This window comes from Vicia villosa, linkage group LG1 (genome assembly GCF_029867415.1).
Source record: "Vicia villosa cultivar HV-30 ecotype Madison, WI linkage group LG1, Vvil1.0, whole genome shotgun sequence".
In the NCBI taxonomy this organism is placed as follows: domain Eukaryota; kingdom Viridiplantae; phylum Streptophyta; class Magnoliopsida; order Fabales; family Fabaceae; genus Vicia; species Vicia villosa.
Genome location: NC_081180.1, coordinates 17,399,551 through 17,415,093, shown reverse-complemented (window position 1 = coordinate 17,415,093; position 15,543 = coordinate 17,399,551). Strand labels below are relative to the sequence as shown.

Here is a 15,543-nt window from a genome sequence, read left to right as displayed (position 1 = left end):
CTAGATACCACATGTGGCGAGGCCGTGGATGCCAAGGCAATTGATGTCATCCACCTTATTGTGGATGCCTTGTTACCGTACAACTTCATTCTTGGACAACCCACTATAAACGCACTGGAGGCGGTCGTTTCCACCCTCAACCTAGTCATAAAGTATCCACTTCCTAGAGGGAAACTCTGTATAATCCAAGAAGACCAACATATTTCTCAAGAGTGCTACCAAAATAGCCTAGCGATAGAGAGGGGATATCTCACCCTTGTTAATTCCCCCATCTAAAGTTCCAAATATTGATCGCAAGTGTTAGGACCTTATACTAGGCGTAGAAGTGGAAAGGCTCATGCCCACAGAGGACTTGAATGAGGTCCACATAGACCCTTTTGTCCATCAAGTCATGAATATATGCACTTTATTTTCTGAGGATGAAGTTAATGAAACCGGGTACATTGGAAAACTGATTTTGAAGGGTGAGCTAAAGGTAGAGATTCAAGCTTTAAAATCACGATTGACTGCTCAAGTGGAGTTCGTTAGAGCTGTTGTTAACCACCTGGGTAGAATAAATGTTATGGTTGATATTGGTCCTTCTGATATTAACATTGATCCCTCAATTCCAGTTCTAGATGACACCACTATTGCTGATGCACCATCACGTGATGTTGACGCTTTTCCATGTTTTTTTATTTTCTTTTCATGCATAGCATAACATTAGTATTTAGCATTTCTTTTGGATATTTATGCCATTTTAGTTGACTCGTTGACTGTATTTTGATATTTGTGACTATATTTTAGATTATATATTTGGTGACGAGTTTTAGTCACATATGTATAATATCTCTATGATTCTCTATATGTTATCTATTTCTTGATATTCTTTCTTAAATTACGTATTTACGATAATTAATTGTGTGTGCGATTTAATTGGTGCTTGTTTACTTAACTAAGTATGCCATTCTATTTTTGGCTTTTGCTCTATCTTGGATTCAACTAGTTGTGTGTTTTTTCTATCCTTCCTCTCTTTTTGATATTTGTCAAAGGGGAAGAAAGTATGGAGATATTATTAATATTCACACACATTAAGTGTTTCATGCAAGGGGCATTACAACTTTTACAACTCAAGCAAAGAAATGTACACTAGTTCACCGAAGTCATTTCAACTTTGAGCCCAGATGCATTGTCATAGAGGATTAAAGGTGATTTCAAGCAAAAAGAATTCAAGTCTCCAGTTTTTTTATAGTGAGTGCATTTATATACTAGAAACTACTCTTCTCTGAGATCTTCATTTTCCAATCTTGAAAACATATATCCTTTGTTGGATGCCTTTGAGCATATTCTATCTTCTTTGTTGAAGACAATTCTTTCATGTTTCTCCCCAATGTATATCTCTCTCCACCCCTTCTTTGTTCAAACGTTGAAGAAACTTCTTCATCTTCTTTGACAATTTTTGAACAAGAGGATCCTTCATCTAATGTTGAATTTTTCGAAGATCGTTCAACTATTAAGTATGTTCTTTCGAAGGATTAAATTGAAGTTGTACAATAGGGGCATAATGAGGATGATGATTTTTCGATTTGGATTTTTTCATTTTTAACTAGTTGAATCAGCTCCTTTATCTTCTCTATGATTTCCTTCTTTCTTGATTTTTATCTAAAATTTATAAAGAATCCCATCTACTTTTTAAAAGTTAAAAGTTAGATTGAGTTTCTAATTCTTATTTCTTAGATATTTGTTAATAAAATAATTTCTAACAAAACTTCCTATATTTATAAAGTTAGAAAAACATTCTTGATTTGTGTGTTCATTTCCTCTTATTTGATAATTATAACTCATTTTAAATTTACATGTGTATCTAAATATGTTTTATAGCGTATTAAATTGGATAATAATAAATAATAATGAAGACATATATCTTTTTATCTAATGAATCACTATGAAAACAATTATTATTTATAATTAAACAATTCATTTTAAATTCTCAAATATATTTAAATATACTCCTTCCGTCTCATAATAAGTGTCTCATTTTCACTTTTTTTTATGTCTCAAAATAAATGTTTCTTTCCAATACCAATACAACATTTATTATTTTCTTCACTACTATACCCATATTATTTAACTTTCACTTTTTTCAACTACTCCACTACGTATAATAAATAAGAGTATTTTAGTAAATGATACTAATTTTCTGATTAAAATCAACCTATCTAAATATTTTCTTAAGAACCGCGCAAAGTTCAAATAAAACATTTATTATACTTATTATAAGACGGAGGGAGTATTTTATGAGTTAAAATCCTCTCCATTTCTCAAAAGAAATGAAGAACTCTATTACTAAAATTTACATGATATAAAAATTAAATTATACAAACACATGTCACACTTTTAAAAATATTAATGCGCATCACAAATAAATTTCCTCTCGTGCAGAGAGACTATCATTTACCTGCAAAGAAGGACATTAATATGGTTAAACACGTGTCTCTTCAATAAACCTGCTACGTCGACCTTTAACTGTTATTTCTTTCTTCGCAAACAAAAAATCTCACATCTCAAAAACGACGACGGCAACGGAATGTTCCGAACGGCGGCGAATCGAGTTTTGTCCGGTGCAAGGCACTGCAACGGAAACATTGGACTCCGATTCCGGCGTCCTCTTGCATTGATAACCTCTTCCCGCTTTTCCACGACGGAGAATCAACCTTTTTCTAATCCACACTCTATCCATGATGCGATTCCCGTTCCCACCACCGAAAACCCTAGCTTCTATGATTCCACTTCTTCAACATCGTCATCATCATCAGATGAAGATTCACGGCGCGAGAGTTCGAAATCGAGAGCCAAGTACGAGGACGAACATGCTCGCTTGCTTCACGCCTCACTCACTCACGTGGTTAGTGCGTCGATCCTATTTCTCGTATTCTTTTCGATTTAGTCTTTATTTTTCTGCATCTTGATTGTTTCATTTTTGCAAATTGTGGATTTTCAGATGAAGCTGGGATGGACAGAAGCGGCGTTAATTGCAGGAGCGAAGGATGTTGGTCTTTCTCCTTCTATTGTTGGATCTTTGTCAAGGAAGGAAGCTGCATTGGTTGAGGTTCATTTCCATCTCTATCTTAGTCGGTAAAGGAATTTGATAGTAATTGGTAAAAGAATATGAGAAAAAGAAAAGATAGTCAAAGTTGAGAGAAAAGTAATTAAAGGAAAAGTTTGATTCTTGTAATAAAACAATGAAAATGATGAGGTAATTAAAGTTGAGAAAAGAAGAACTAAGGATGAGGAAGTTGATTCATGTTCTAGAAATATGAATAGTCATGAGATTAACTAGTTGTATCTGCAGCGTGTCGGGGATGTGTCACCGCCGTATCGGGACATATCGGAATTTTTTTTTATTTTTTTTTAAATAATATTTTTTGATACTCCTTAGATATGAATCGGAATTCGGAAGTGTATCAAAGCATATTGGCGTGTCGGTACGTATCGGATACGATACAACATAGATTTTAGAGTTTCCATGCTTCCTTGACTCTTTACAATATCTTGATTATTTCAAGTGGCTTTTTTCCCTTCACGGATCTAATTACTGTATTAAACTTCTTTTGTTTAAGTTTAGTTCAGATTACTTAATTATTTAATTCAGTCAGTTAAAATAATTGCTGATTAGCTGTTACTATGATTCGTGTAGAGTAGTTGTTTTAGTATATAGAGATTAGTTATAGATGTTTTTGTTATAGAAAACACCATTTCATTAAGAGAAAAGCCAGAAGGCATTACTACCATCAAGAGGCATATGACATCATAGGACATACCCCTGACATCATATGACATACCCCATCCATAGTCTAGAAGCATCTTTACTAGTAAAAATTGCATAGATATAAAAGACATTACACCTAGATTGATCACAAGTTAAGAAGACACAACCAAACCAGAAACAATAGCATATCATCCATCCATCAACTCTCTTAAGAACACCATTAGTGGCAATCTAGAAATGAGAATCCATAGTCTTTTTCCAAATTCAACTAAGGATGATTTCTTTGATTTGTGTTTGCGCATTTCGACTTTCGATTGCCTTTGATCTCAAGATTGTCCATTTTTATGGAATGTTCAAAAGTTACTTGATGACTTGAGATAGTGTTGCTCCAAGGCACAAAAATCCTCTGAGGCTTTTTATCAAACACCAAGAGTGCAGACTTAAACCCCAAAAGTCAAAAGCATAAAACAGACAACACAAAAACAAAAATGGATAGATCTAATAGAGGGATAAACTGCAACCTGTAGACTGTAGGAAATCCATGGCGGCTTTGGGGATGGGTGAACCGTAGCCAACATCAAAGATGTGGGAGCTGAAACAGGGAAGAGAGTTACACACACCATTGTTAACTTTGAGAAGCTAAGAACAACCTTAACAAGCTTTCCATCTCCTAGTGGTGGTGGCTCCGGTGGTGGCTGGATCAGAAGAGAGAAAGGCGGCTTGGCAGTAGTTCGCGGTGGAGAGAAAGGGTATCCGATGAGTGAGCTAGTTCCGGTGGAAGTTTGAGAGTGAGGTTGGATGAAAGAGGTACTGCCCTTCATAGTGGGGGAGATGACCGGCATAAGGGTGGTAGAAGAAAACCACCATGAAGGTGGGAGGAGGCCACCATCAAGCCCTAAAGGTTTGGGGGAGATTTTCTAGAGAGAAGAGAGAGCATCTCTCTCTAGCTTTTCAACGTATTTTAAGGAAGTAGATCCAGAATGTGAAATTAGTTTTAGTTGTTACATTCTTAGTTAAGTGCTGATTACCTGTTGTAGTACTAATTGTTGATTACCTATTGTAGTATTAATTGTTGATTAGCTGTTGTAATGAAGTTAGTTTTCTGCTTTTACATTTTTCTATTAGCATTTTGTTAGATAGTTAGAACTTGGTTAGCAGTTAATTTTCCCTTCTCAGCATTTATGTTATAAAATGGTTAAGTTGGTTAGCAGTTAATTACTAACCAACTTCGCTACAATCTGACTATCTAACCAACTTAATCATCGCCCAAGATGAGCTGTTAAATCCTTCTGTCATAGTTAGAAGAGGACTATAGTAGCTCAAATTGCATTATTTCAAATTGTATAAAATAGTACTATTAGTCGCAGCATAAAATTCTATATTATAATAACCTTAAAACATTTTATCTTGTGATTTCAGTTATGACGCGCGATTATGCATTAAACCTTCTTCTCTAACCTAATTGGGGAGAAGTTTTTCCTCTAAGAGTAATATTTTCTTAGTTAAATATCTCCAAACCCTCTCTCTTCTCGAGTTTTTGCTTGTATGTGCGATGCCCGGTATTCTCTTTAAGTCCCCTATCATTGTAAGATGTGATCTTTGGCCAGCTATACCTTTAGGATTTGTCAATGATGTTTATCAGTTTTTTCTGTTGCAAGTTTCTAATGCATTTTCCTTCCAATTGTTCATTATCAAGTATGAATATCAGTTTAGTGGATTGTGAAGACTGCTCTCTTTCACTTGTGTTTTCTTGTTTTGTGAGTCAATCCTTTTGTTCATCACAAAACTTCTTTTTTCAGTTTTTCATGGATGACTGCTTACAAAGACTCGTTGATAGAATTGACACAGACGAAAGCTTAAAAAGTTTGTCACCAAGTGATTGCATCTCTAAGCTTATCAGATTTCGTCTAGAAATGCAAGCTCCTTACGTATCCATATGGCCTGAAGCTCTAAGTATCCAGGTTTTTGCCTTTGTCCTTTTTTTCCTTTTAGAGGCTTAGGTATTTCTGAATTGTAGATATTAAAGAGTTTCTGCTAAATAACATATTTACAGGCACAGCCAGTAAATGTTCCAACAAGTTTTAAGCAGAGGGCAATGCTTGTGGATGAGATCTGGCATGCTGCTGGCGATAATGCCTCTGACATTGATTGGTATGCTAAGCGCACTGTCCTTGGAGGAATATACTCAACAACAGAGATTTATATGCTGACAGATAGTTCTGCTGGTTAGTTTTTGGGAATACAAGCTTGCTTGGATTATTGATTGATTAAGTTTTATCCATTATCTAGTATTTGGTGCCTTTCTAATTATAATAATTTATTTGTGGGTCTCCTGGTTATGTTGGAAATTACAAACATATGGTTAGATACATAGTATATATAGAGTTCTTTGGACCGGAAGTACGTTTGCATCGAAAATCCAAAAATGCCTTGACCATTTTTTCTTTTGCTCATGAATTTTATCACCGTGAATGCTTTGAAGATATTAACAGGAATCTGTTTTCCATTATCTAACAAAAAAGTCTTTAGTTTCAAGAGTCATTTTGTTTTTCTTTTTTGAATTGTAATATACTATATGAGGACTAAATACCATTTTGGTGTCTATGCCTTGTCCCATGGATACTGTGGGGTTTTTGGTGTCTCTTGTGGAATAAATACGATCTTGGTTGGGTTGAGACATGTTGTTTATGGCTTGATGTGGTATAATTGTTACTTGTGAGAACTGTCTCTGATCCTTATGTGGCTTGTTTTGTGGCAGATTTTCGGGATACATGGGCATTTTTGGATGCTCGAGTGAAAGATGCATTTAATCTAAAGAAAACCATTCAGGAGGTAAGTCCTCGTGTTGATAATGCGATTGATCCTTCTAGTTTTTGAAATTATAATTTTGTAGATTAAAGGGTTGGTGCTTTTAAGTTTTCTCAGCCAACACGATAATTTGCAGGCACGATATTTAGCCGAAGCTGTCAGTGTCGGGCTGGGAAACTCCTTTCAAAGGTTTGTCGGGAAAGTTTATAGGAAATGATTGAATCATGGTGAAAAGATGCACATTCGGGTTTCATGCATTTGTCTCTAGTTACTATATTTTGATTCAAACAACAATGTTTTTTCAAAATAATATTGTAAACTTGGCCGATATAATATTTCAAGTAGTGACTGTATTTTCAGATTAATTCGTTTAAGCTCTTAAAAGCATGCAAGTGTACCGGCTGAATATTGTAAATTTTAGGATACAAAATCCAATTATCAATTATAAGAAATGTTTGTAAATAAGAATTTGATTGGATTATAGAGAAAAAGGTTTAAATGATTTTGCAACAAATATGTATGCTAATCAATTACAAAAACTCTAAAAAATATCGATTGTAAAAACAACCCATTTTTTTGTTTCACTTATTGGTAATGTGAAATCATGTCAAGTACTAGGTTTAAAAATAAATCATTTTCACATGCTCTTGTAATTTTGTGATATTCTTATTTGTGTATCTATACTTTATCAACACTCATTTTAGTTTTTAAAAAATAATCTAAATTTTAAAATAAAAGAAATATGACAAAAGATCTTTATTTTTCTCCTTCCGTCATACTCCAAGCCAACTGCCATTAGAGAACCATCATCAACTCTAACCGACACCACAACAATTACAACACTGTTCTGTTAGTGACTTTCACCCCCTTCCCTTCACCATCCCTGACCCATATGTGCACATCGTACATTAAACCATCACTTACATTGACATTCACATTGTACTTATTTTGCTTTTTTGGTTCAATCTTTGTCGTCGAACTGAATTATGATTACCATACCATGTACACCGTCATAGTGGGGTTTGGTTTGGACATGCCTAAGGTCATGGAAAAGTGGTGATGTGGTAGGAAGGTTTTGTGAAGATGGTGAGAATGGTGAAATTTGATCATAAAAATTTCATTTTTGATTCGCTCAATTTATCTATCTTCTGTTTACTTTCTATTTGTGAGAGTGAAAAACAAAAGTTATGTGAAAATCAATACCGGAGTCCACTTATTAAGTAAATTTTATTCATTTATCACTTGTATTTGTCTCATAAATAAATAGATGTCGGTAGGATAAATGAAGCAAATCTAAACTCATTCTATTTCAACATTCTTGATTATTTTATTTTTTTTCTCTTAACCATTGGATTAATCCAACTACACATACTAGTGAAGGACATATCCCGCATAAGAGAAACATAGGAGATGATCCGGATCCCTCACCAATTCAACCATTACTAGCGGTCCACGAACCACGTCACTCTTCCATCTTAGACGCTGCCAAAAAATTATATTAAAGTGGCTGTCGGTGTGTGGGGTAATGTTACCGCTGCTGCACCTTCACATTCACCTACTTCAACTCTGACCATAACATAAATCTAATCCCAATTCCGCAGTTGATTGAGCAATTTAGAAGAATGTCTTTGTCGGCGTCGGAGATCGCTCAGAAACTGAATCTGGTACCTCATCCAGAAGGTGGCTTTTACTTCGAAACATTCCGAGATCACTCCGTTCAGCTCTCCACCTCTCACCTTCCTCCCGAATGTAATCAAATCTAACCTTTCATTTCCATTTTCATAGTTCATCTTTGCTACCATTAATCATTCCTTTATTCTCTCTCAACAGACAAAGTTGATCGTCCCGTTTCAACTTGCATATATTTTCTTCTTCCATCTGGGAACATGTCTCGCCTTCATCGTATCCCTTGTTCCGAAACCTGGCATCATTACATCGGAGAACCCATCACAGTAATTCCTCCTCTCCATTGTTATGAAGTTTATATATCTATTTACTATCTTACTATAATAATTGATAATTGTTTTATTTGTAGGTGGTGGAATTGAATGAGACAGATTCAAGTGTTAAGTTTACATGTCTTGGATCTGATCTAACTAAGGATCAGTCGCCGCAGTATACGGTTCCTCCCAATGTCTGGTTTGGTTCTTTTCCGACCAGTGATTTTACTGTCTCTGCGGATGGATCGTTTTTGAAGGGTCCGGAAAGGGATAGTGAGAGTCACTACTCACTTGTGGGATGCACTTGCGCACCTGGTTTTCAGTTCCAGGATTTTGAACTGGCTAAACGTTCTTACCTTGTGTCACGCTTTCCTCAATTTGAGACTCTCGTCAGTACTCTCACATTTCCTGAGTAATGTTGCTGCTCCCTGATTGCTTGGGTTTGGTTTGTATTTTGTCTAGTTACTGAGTTTGTAGTACTTTCCAGAATCGAATAAGTATCATAGTTTATACTTTTCCTTATGATGTTTATGTATGATGAATGAATGCTCCTGAGACTGTTTTATTGTAATTTTTACATGCTCTACTAGTAAGAATTTAGAAACCTTGCATTACTTTTGCATATGTATTATACTAAAATAAACATGTAACATGTTTGATTGGTTTCCTAGAGATGAGAATGTTATATTTCCTTTTTAGGCTTTTTAAAGATTGATTGTCCCTTGGCTTTTTCTACCGGACTGTATTATTATTATTGCAAACTAGTAGATTACAGTTACATAGGAGCACTGAAGTGAATGTCACTATTATTGTCAACTAGTTTGCAAAGTCACTTCATTTTCTTCACTTTTCAAATCGAATATCAATATCATCATGGGTTTATTCGCTTTTCAAATGGTATATCAACATGGCTTTAAAGTAAAGCATAGTGTATATCTAATGGTGTATTTATTCTTGAAATTTATTATAATTATTTTTATTAAACTTAATAAGAATTACCCAGTAAAAAGAAAACAAATATGCATATGCGTATGAATAGCTGAATGGAAAATAATATATTTAAAATAAAGATCAACTACTAATATTAAAACTGGAAGATGCATGGAGATTATTGTATTTGACTCAAATTTCATGAAAACGTTCATGTATGAAGTAGGTAACAAGCAAGTTGACTTCAATCACAACCATTGAATACTTCGAATTTTAAATCATTAAATCAAGGGCTAGTAACAAATTTAAACATGGTAGGGAAAGTTTTCACCCAGAACTTATAAAAGGTAATATAGTGTGAAACAGATGCGAAATTGCACTGCAGAAACTTCTCACAAAATTTTCACATTATTGTACAAATTCTTCTTTCTCAGTATATAAATTCTTCTTTTTTCTCGGTATAGTTTACTTTCTATGGCAAAGTTTAAAACCTGCACGGCTATCTTTAAAAAGCTATACAACAACACTACAGAAGCAACTGCTAAATTATAACAGAAGACTTACTCATATACATCTCCAAAAGAACTATATAAATAGATATTTCTATGCAATAAAATACAATAATCTGGAAAAAGAGTAAATTTCAATTGTCGTCTCCACCACAACATAGTGAACAACATTCAAAGCAGGCGAGGCATCCGAGACCAATGCAAAGTTGGTTCAATACAGTTAAACATTGGTTGTTCATCTTGGAAAAGCACTGGATGCAGCACATGCAACAGCAGTAACTGCACACGGTCTCACAGCAATTTGAGGCTGCTTTAAAGATTTCAGGCATTTCAGGCTTCGGTTCAAATCCTGGAGGAGTATTTTGAGCTGTTGCAGTTAAGTTGCCAAAGCCAATACCTAAGTGCGGGAGTATAATCGTTTTCTGGCCTTTCTGGCCTTGGACATTTGCCTTGGAATGTTTCTTTTTTGGCTCCTGCTCAAAATTATTGAAAAAGCGATGTTTAGTAAAGCTTTTACTGAGGTTTTAATCTATGTTATTGTTATATAACAAAATAAGAAATCCATAAATAGACTATGAGCTTCCAGTTACAACAGACAGGTTGAAACTTACTTCTTTCGCTCCAGGTGATTCCTTGGTTTTCTTTAGAAGATCATTCTCAAGCATTATCATACTTGTATACTCAGACATGAAGCCAGTCTGCAGGCTCAGTTTTGCAACCTGCCAATTAAATGATGTGTCATAAGAAAATTTAAATAGAACACCAACAGTGAGTAGAGCGATAGCATAGGAAATATTTATCAACCTTTTGTTCTAATTGTTTATTATCTGAAAGCCATGCTTGAGCAGTAAAATGCTCTATTTGATCTCTGGCAGAAATCTGTGGAAGAGAAGGAAAAGCAGCATCTAGTTAAGGATGAAGGGACCATGACTGAGAATAATATGAAGCAAGCATGTATTTATTTATCACAGGCATTGTAAAGAAAGATAAAGATGGCCAATAAACTAATGGTTCTTTGTATACTGATATAAGTCTTGAAGATAGACGAAGAAAAAGAATATGTTAAATTTGCCTAGATTCTAATTTATCAGGTCTTATAAAACTGATTATACATGACCCAACTGTTAAAAACATATTCTTCATAGTTCACATAAACATGAAATAGTTTTGCTTATGCAGCACCCACAAACAAAATATAGAATCTTCTCTACAGAAATAGTAGAGATAATTTCAAAACAACAAGAAAACTTAAGTATGCTAAGTAGAAGAATACTTTACCTTTTGTACGGGTAGGCCCTTATCCCTCTGTATCTTCAAATCTATTTCAAAATTACTAAAATCAGCCAAGATACCATTGACTTTAAGAGTTTCAGGAAAATTTCCCTTGTATCTGCCTGATAAAACCAAAGGACCCTCTAGCGAAAGATCCGGGATACTGGACGGATATACCTATCACAACAAATTTCAGATAATGCCATAAGAAAGAGCCATAAGTTCGGAGAAAATTAACAAAATTCAAACATACAATAAGATATGTGTAACAGAAAGTATATAGTAATAATTTCCAGGATATGCAAGTTCAGTTTCTTCTTCGCAGAATATATTGGTTTTCATTTTTTACAACATTCTAAAGTAGTTATAAGCAGAAATCGGATGGTCAAAACAGCAGGTATAAACCACAAATCCCCAAAAGGTAAGACGTATCATGTCAGATATGTATCCGACATGTATCTATTCAGATAAATTGGATACACCAATTACTTTAGTGCAAACCTCCATTTCTTGTATTTTTTTTAAGTGTGGGCCTTTTCCACTACTCTAGTTATTTTCTCTTGTTAAATTTCCTTCCATTTTTCATTAATTTAGTTTCAATAAATGTTTTATTTGTATGTTCTTCTCTGGTTATTTTCTTATTTAAAATTCCTTTCTATTTCTATATTGTATTTGTTAATATTAGTCAATGTTTTAGTTTTATGAATGTGTATCCTAATTCCTAAATGTATCATAAACGTGTCAGAATCCTATATTTTCTAAGAAATGACTTATCATCGCCGTATCTGTACATCATAGTGGACATTTTGTTATGTTAATGATTAATTCAGGGCTTAGTCATAAATTAAGACATATTAAGCAGATTGTATGACATAAGCAGATCATGAGATGAGGGAGTCACAGGTAAACTGAAGGAAAAATAATAAATCTTCGGACAAGTTTTTTTACCTCAACTTGATCGATTTCATCCAACATGTCCATTTTGATATTTGCAAGAATGAGAGATGAAGCTTTTTCAAACAACGTCAGCATTCGAGACTCAATCAAATCTGGTAATTCAAAAAATAGGGACAGCTATTACATTACTAGTATAGAGATTGAATACAAAAAATAGGGACAGCTATTATGTTACTAGTAAAGAGAACGAATACAAAATTTAGGGTCATTGAAGAAACTTATGTCAAACTCCGAAAGTGAGAGATTCTATACGACTGCAAATACTTATGCATTTCAACGAGATGGTTTGATAAAAAAAATCTAAAATCTATCTTGCAACAACAATTAAATATGCAAGTACGAAATGCTATGTACTTTCTACAAATTTAGCTAAAAACATACCTACATCCAGTGCAGCATCATATTGGCCCCTACCAATATTAGCAAGCATCCGCAAGAAATAATGATTGCAGAATGAACCTGAGGTTGAATGAGGAATTTTTACAATTGTTTAATACAAATTGGAAGAATTAAGAGCGAGACCTTAAACAGGGTTTATCAGATAAAGAAAAATTCCTATCAAGGTTCAAAGTACTAGAAGTCATACCTATACCAAAAGTGTATATTCGAGGGCATATTGACTCTCCCTTGATCATATGATTTTTTACCTTAGCACAAATTTGTCTCTCATCTTCAACAGTTCCATCAGTAACTAGGAAAATTATTGGAACTGAACTTTGAGCACTGGACAGCATTTCTATTGCCTGAGCAGAAAAGAGAACAAATACATAAATACACTCTACCCAATAACAAATGGATAAAACAACTAGTGTACTGTGGTAATCAGTAATACATCAAAATCTAGTCCGAGAATATATAAAAATGAATCAGAATTCAAGGAATGAGTTTTCCACAGTCCACACTGAAAGTTGAGCATAGATTGATTTGAACGTTCAGTACATATTATGTTGGTTCAGTATTAACCACTGCTCAATAATCTTATAATCTTTATCTTTGTGAAAAACTGCATATATCTATTTGGTATACCATATTTAAGGGATGTGAAATATCTGTACCGCCCCCAGCAACAAAGTTTGTGTTGATCCACTCACTGGCCCTTTCTACAGCATCATTGGAAGCCAATTCCAGCGATTTCGAAAATAGATGACTCTCTTCATTAAAAGCTATAATCGTAAACAGATCATCAGGATTAAGCTTAGAGAGAGCAGACAGTAGTGCATTTTTTGTGTCCTCCATCAGCTTTCCCTGCATGCTTCCACTGATGTCGATGATGAATATTATGTCCTTTTTGAATACCTAAATATCAAGTAAGATTAGAAGTGAGAATATAAAAATAAAATAAAAAACAATTTAAACCACAAACTCCAAGTTTAGAGTTAGTGTACAAACCTTCTTATTTTTATTTCGAATATCTCCAGGAGAAAGATATATGTAGAACATCTCTCTTTGATCAAAATCATGTGCAGATGCAGATTCCAAGAGAACACCTCCGTTTATATGACTTGAGGAGACCTAAGTGCAGGTTACAATGTAACAAGCTAATAAAATATAATCTTTCAACCACTTAAGAAGCTACAAAGAAAAGAGTAAAGTAATATAATCAGAAGTCTTACTGCATATGAAAAGCTAAAATCATCTTTGGACCATGAGAGAACTTGGTTATCACATAAGAAACCCATACTCCCGGCATGACGCCTCACTTCCTACACCAGTCAGAATAAAATGGTAATCAATTATATCTTCTGTGAAATTTAACAGCGGTGGCATGGCGCTATAGTGCTATAATGTAGCAGAATGTGAAAAACTGTTATTTTTTAGTTGATCGCTAAAGTAAAAATTATGATCAAATAGCAGTTATAGCACTATTGCGTAGCAAAAATTGAACAAACAGGTAGTTTCTGCAATCCATCACTGACAAGACTGCAGTGGTCGCATATATGAAAAAAAAATTCAAGCAAATATGAACCTGTAGGGGATGGCTAGTTGTCTTGAACAGAAGCTCACTCCCAGCAACAACATCCACATTCAGGCGTATCTTTTCTATCTTCGCCATTCTCTTCCCAGTAGGATTGACATAATCTGGAAAACTGAATGGCACATTCAAAGAGTACTCACCATTGGAGCATTCTACTTTCTGAGACCAATGCATTTTAATTGATAAATTCGAACCCCCATCAATCTGTTAAATAAAAACCACATCGAAAAACATAAACAACCTCATATTAAAACTACCCATTAGATTAAACAAATATAGAAAGACACTATCCAAATATTCACCTCTGGTATAGTTAAAGTAAATATATTTGATTTAAGATATCCTCCATTTTGAGCTGGTGTAGCACTTTGGTTCTCATCCATAACTACCACTTGAGTTGAATAGGATTTTCTAGGAGCATTCACCTCAACACCTAGAATTGAACCCTGTTAGCCAAATCATATCAGAAAAACACAAAAACAGATGAACAAGAAACATAAGAAGCATTCCATGTATGAAAAAAATAATATTAGTCTAATTTCTTTACATTCTAACAATGTAGCTCAGACACCTCTAAAAAAGGTGTGTCCGTGTTGATGTCGGACACCTGCACCGACACTTGTGATTACGTTTAATTTATATTTATTCATTTTATCAAATTATTATTGGGGTAGGCGTGTCGGTGTTGGAATTGTGTAAGGAGTGTATGTGCTTCATTATTCTAAAGCTTGAATTAAACAAAACAAAAAAAGAGTTAGTTAGGTCTAAAATAACAATAAAGACCGTTATGCATGTGTCAAAAGAAGAAAAGTAAAGTAAAGCATAACTATAACGTGATATGAATAAAAATTAGGGAAATCGGAAACTTCAAAATACCTGGTGGCCGACGGGAATGGCAAGACGGCAATCGCAAGAGCGACTACCGGTAACGCAGTGGAGTCTCCAAGTACCGGAGACAGTGATAAAGGCAGTATCAAGATAACAGTCAATTTCCATCTCAATCGCGTTCATCTGAAGCGGAATAAGTGCCGGAGGATCGCACCGTCCGTACACGTAAGGTTGGTAGCTAGCGACGTCAGGGTTATCAACCATCCCTGGATCGTAAATCACCGCGTAAACCATCGGTGCTTTAGGAAGAAGCGCGTTTGATGACCTTTCCATTAACGTCGGAGGCCTCGGCGGTGCCACCGCTCTGTCTTTGCCGAAGTATGTACGTCTGGAGAGCTTTATACCGTCGTCAACGGCTCTGCAAAATTCGTCCGCCATTAGAGAGTGAAGAAGCTCTGAAAAACCCTTTGGATTGTGAAAAAAGAATAGTGAAGAAGAAAGAATAGAAAAAAGAATGAAGATGAAGAATAATTAAAAAAATGAATAATTGAATAAAGATGAAAGGGGTGAGATTAA

At 34.7% G+C, this 15,543-nt stretch overlaps 3 protein-coding genes across 4 annotated transcripts; 2 read left to right on the top strand and 1 right to left on the bottom strand.

Annotated features, from left to right (window-relative positions):
* The first annotated feature begins 2,425 nt into the window (after nt 1–2,425).
* On the top strand, nt 2,426–7,008 carry LOC131629866 (uncharacterized). The gene is made up of 6 exons (XM_058900672.1): nt 2,426–2,884; nt 2,981–3,088; nt 5,548–5,709; nt 5,802–5,973; nt 6,507–6,580; nt 6,693–7,008. The coding sequence occupies exons 1-6, from the start codon at nt 2,567–2,569 to the stop codon at nt 6,771–6,773; spliced, it is 915 nt and encodes a 304-aa protein (XP_058756655.1). The 5' UTR covers nt 2,426–2,566; the 3' UTR covers nt 6,774–7,008.
* Nucleotides 7,009–8,074: 1,066 nt separating this feature from the next.
* On the top strand, nt 8,075–9,110 carry LOC131629877 (uncharacterized). The gene is made up of 3 exons (XM_058900680.1): nt 8,075–8,305; nt 8,387–8,508; nt 8,592–9,110. Exons 1-3 carry the CDS (start codon nt 8,179–8,181, stop codon nt 8,910–8,912), a joined length of 570 nt encoding a protein of 189 aa, XP_058756663.1. The 5' UTR covers nt 8,075–8,178; the 3' UTR covers nt 8,913–9,110.
* Nucleotides 9,111–9,834: 724 nt separating this feature from the next.
* LOC131629850 (uncharacterized) lies at nt 9,835–15,543 on the bottom strand. Of its 2 annotated transcripts, none has more exons than XM_058900654.1 (13): nt 15,016–15,543; nt 14,442–14,585; nt 14,131–14,343; nt 13,778–13,867; nt 13,554–13,676; nt 13,191–13,460; nt 12,751–12,907; nt 12,546–12,623; nt 12,156–12,256; nt 11,214–11,384; nt 10,740–10,814; nt 10,547–10,654; nt 9,835–10,408 (listed from the first exon to the last, which is right to left on the bottom strand). In XM_058900654.1, the coding sequence occupies exons 1-13, from the start codon at nt 15,403–15,405 to the stop codon at nt 10,070–10,072; spliced, it is 2,259 nt and encodes a 752-aa protein (XP_058756637.1). In that variant the 5' UTR covers nt 15,406–15,543; the 3' UTR covers nt 9,835–10,069. The 2 variants fall into 2 exon arrangements, with proteins under 2 accessions (XP_058756637.1, XP_058756644.1); XM_058900661.1 differs by having other exon boundaries at nt 14,442–14,572; nt 15,016–15,153.

Bases quoted from the DNA above. Each gene is read 5' to 3' on its own strand.
- LOC131629866 (XM_058900672.1), top strand. From the start codon at position 2,567: ATGTTCCGAACGGCGGCGAATCGAGTTTTGTCCGGTGCAAGGCACTGC. The intron at 3,089-5,547 runs GTTCATTTCCAT...TTCTTTTTTCAG, and splicing joins AGGAAGCTGCATTGGTTGAG to TTTTTCATGGATGACTGCTT. The intron at 5,974-6,506 runs GTTAGTTTTTGG...GTTTTGTGGCAG, and splicing joins GCTGACAGATAGTTCTGCTG to ATTTTCGGGATACATGGGCA.
- LOC131629877 (XM_058900680.1), top strand. From the start codon at position 8,179: ATGTCTTTGTCGGCGTCGGAGATCGCTCAGAAACTGAATCTGGTACCT. The intron at 8,306-8,386 runs GTAATCAAATCT...CTCTCTCAACAG, and splicing joins CTCTCACCTTCCTCCCGAAT to ACAAAGTTGATCGTCCCGTT. The intron at 8,509-8,591 runs GTAATTCCTCCT...TTTTATTTGTAG, and splicing joins ACATCGGAGAACCCATCACA to GTGGTGGAATTGAATGAGAC.
- LOC131629850 (XM_058900654.1), bottom strand. From the start codon at position 15,405: ATGGCGGACGAATTTTGCAGAGCCGTTGACGACGGTATAAAGCTCTCC. The intron at 13,868-14,130 runs GTTCATATTTGC...TGACTGGTGTAG, and splicing joins CAACTAGCCATCCCCTACAG to GAAGTGAGGCGTCATGCCGG. The intron at 12,257-12,545 runs GTATGTTTTTAG...TTGAATTACCAG, and splicing joins TGATGCTGCACTGGATGTAG to ATTTGATTGAGTCTCGAATG.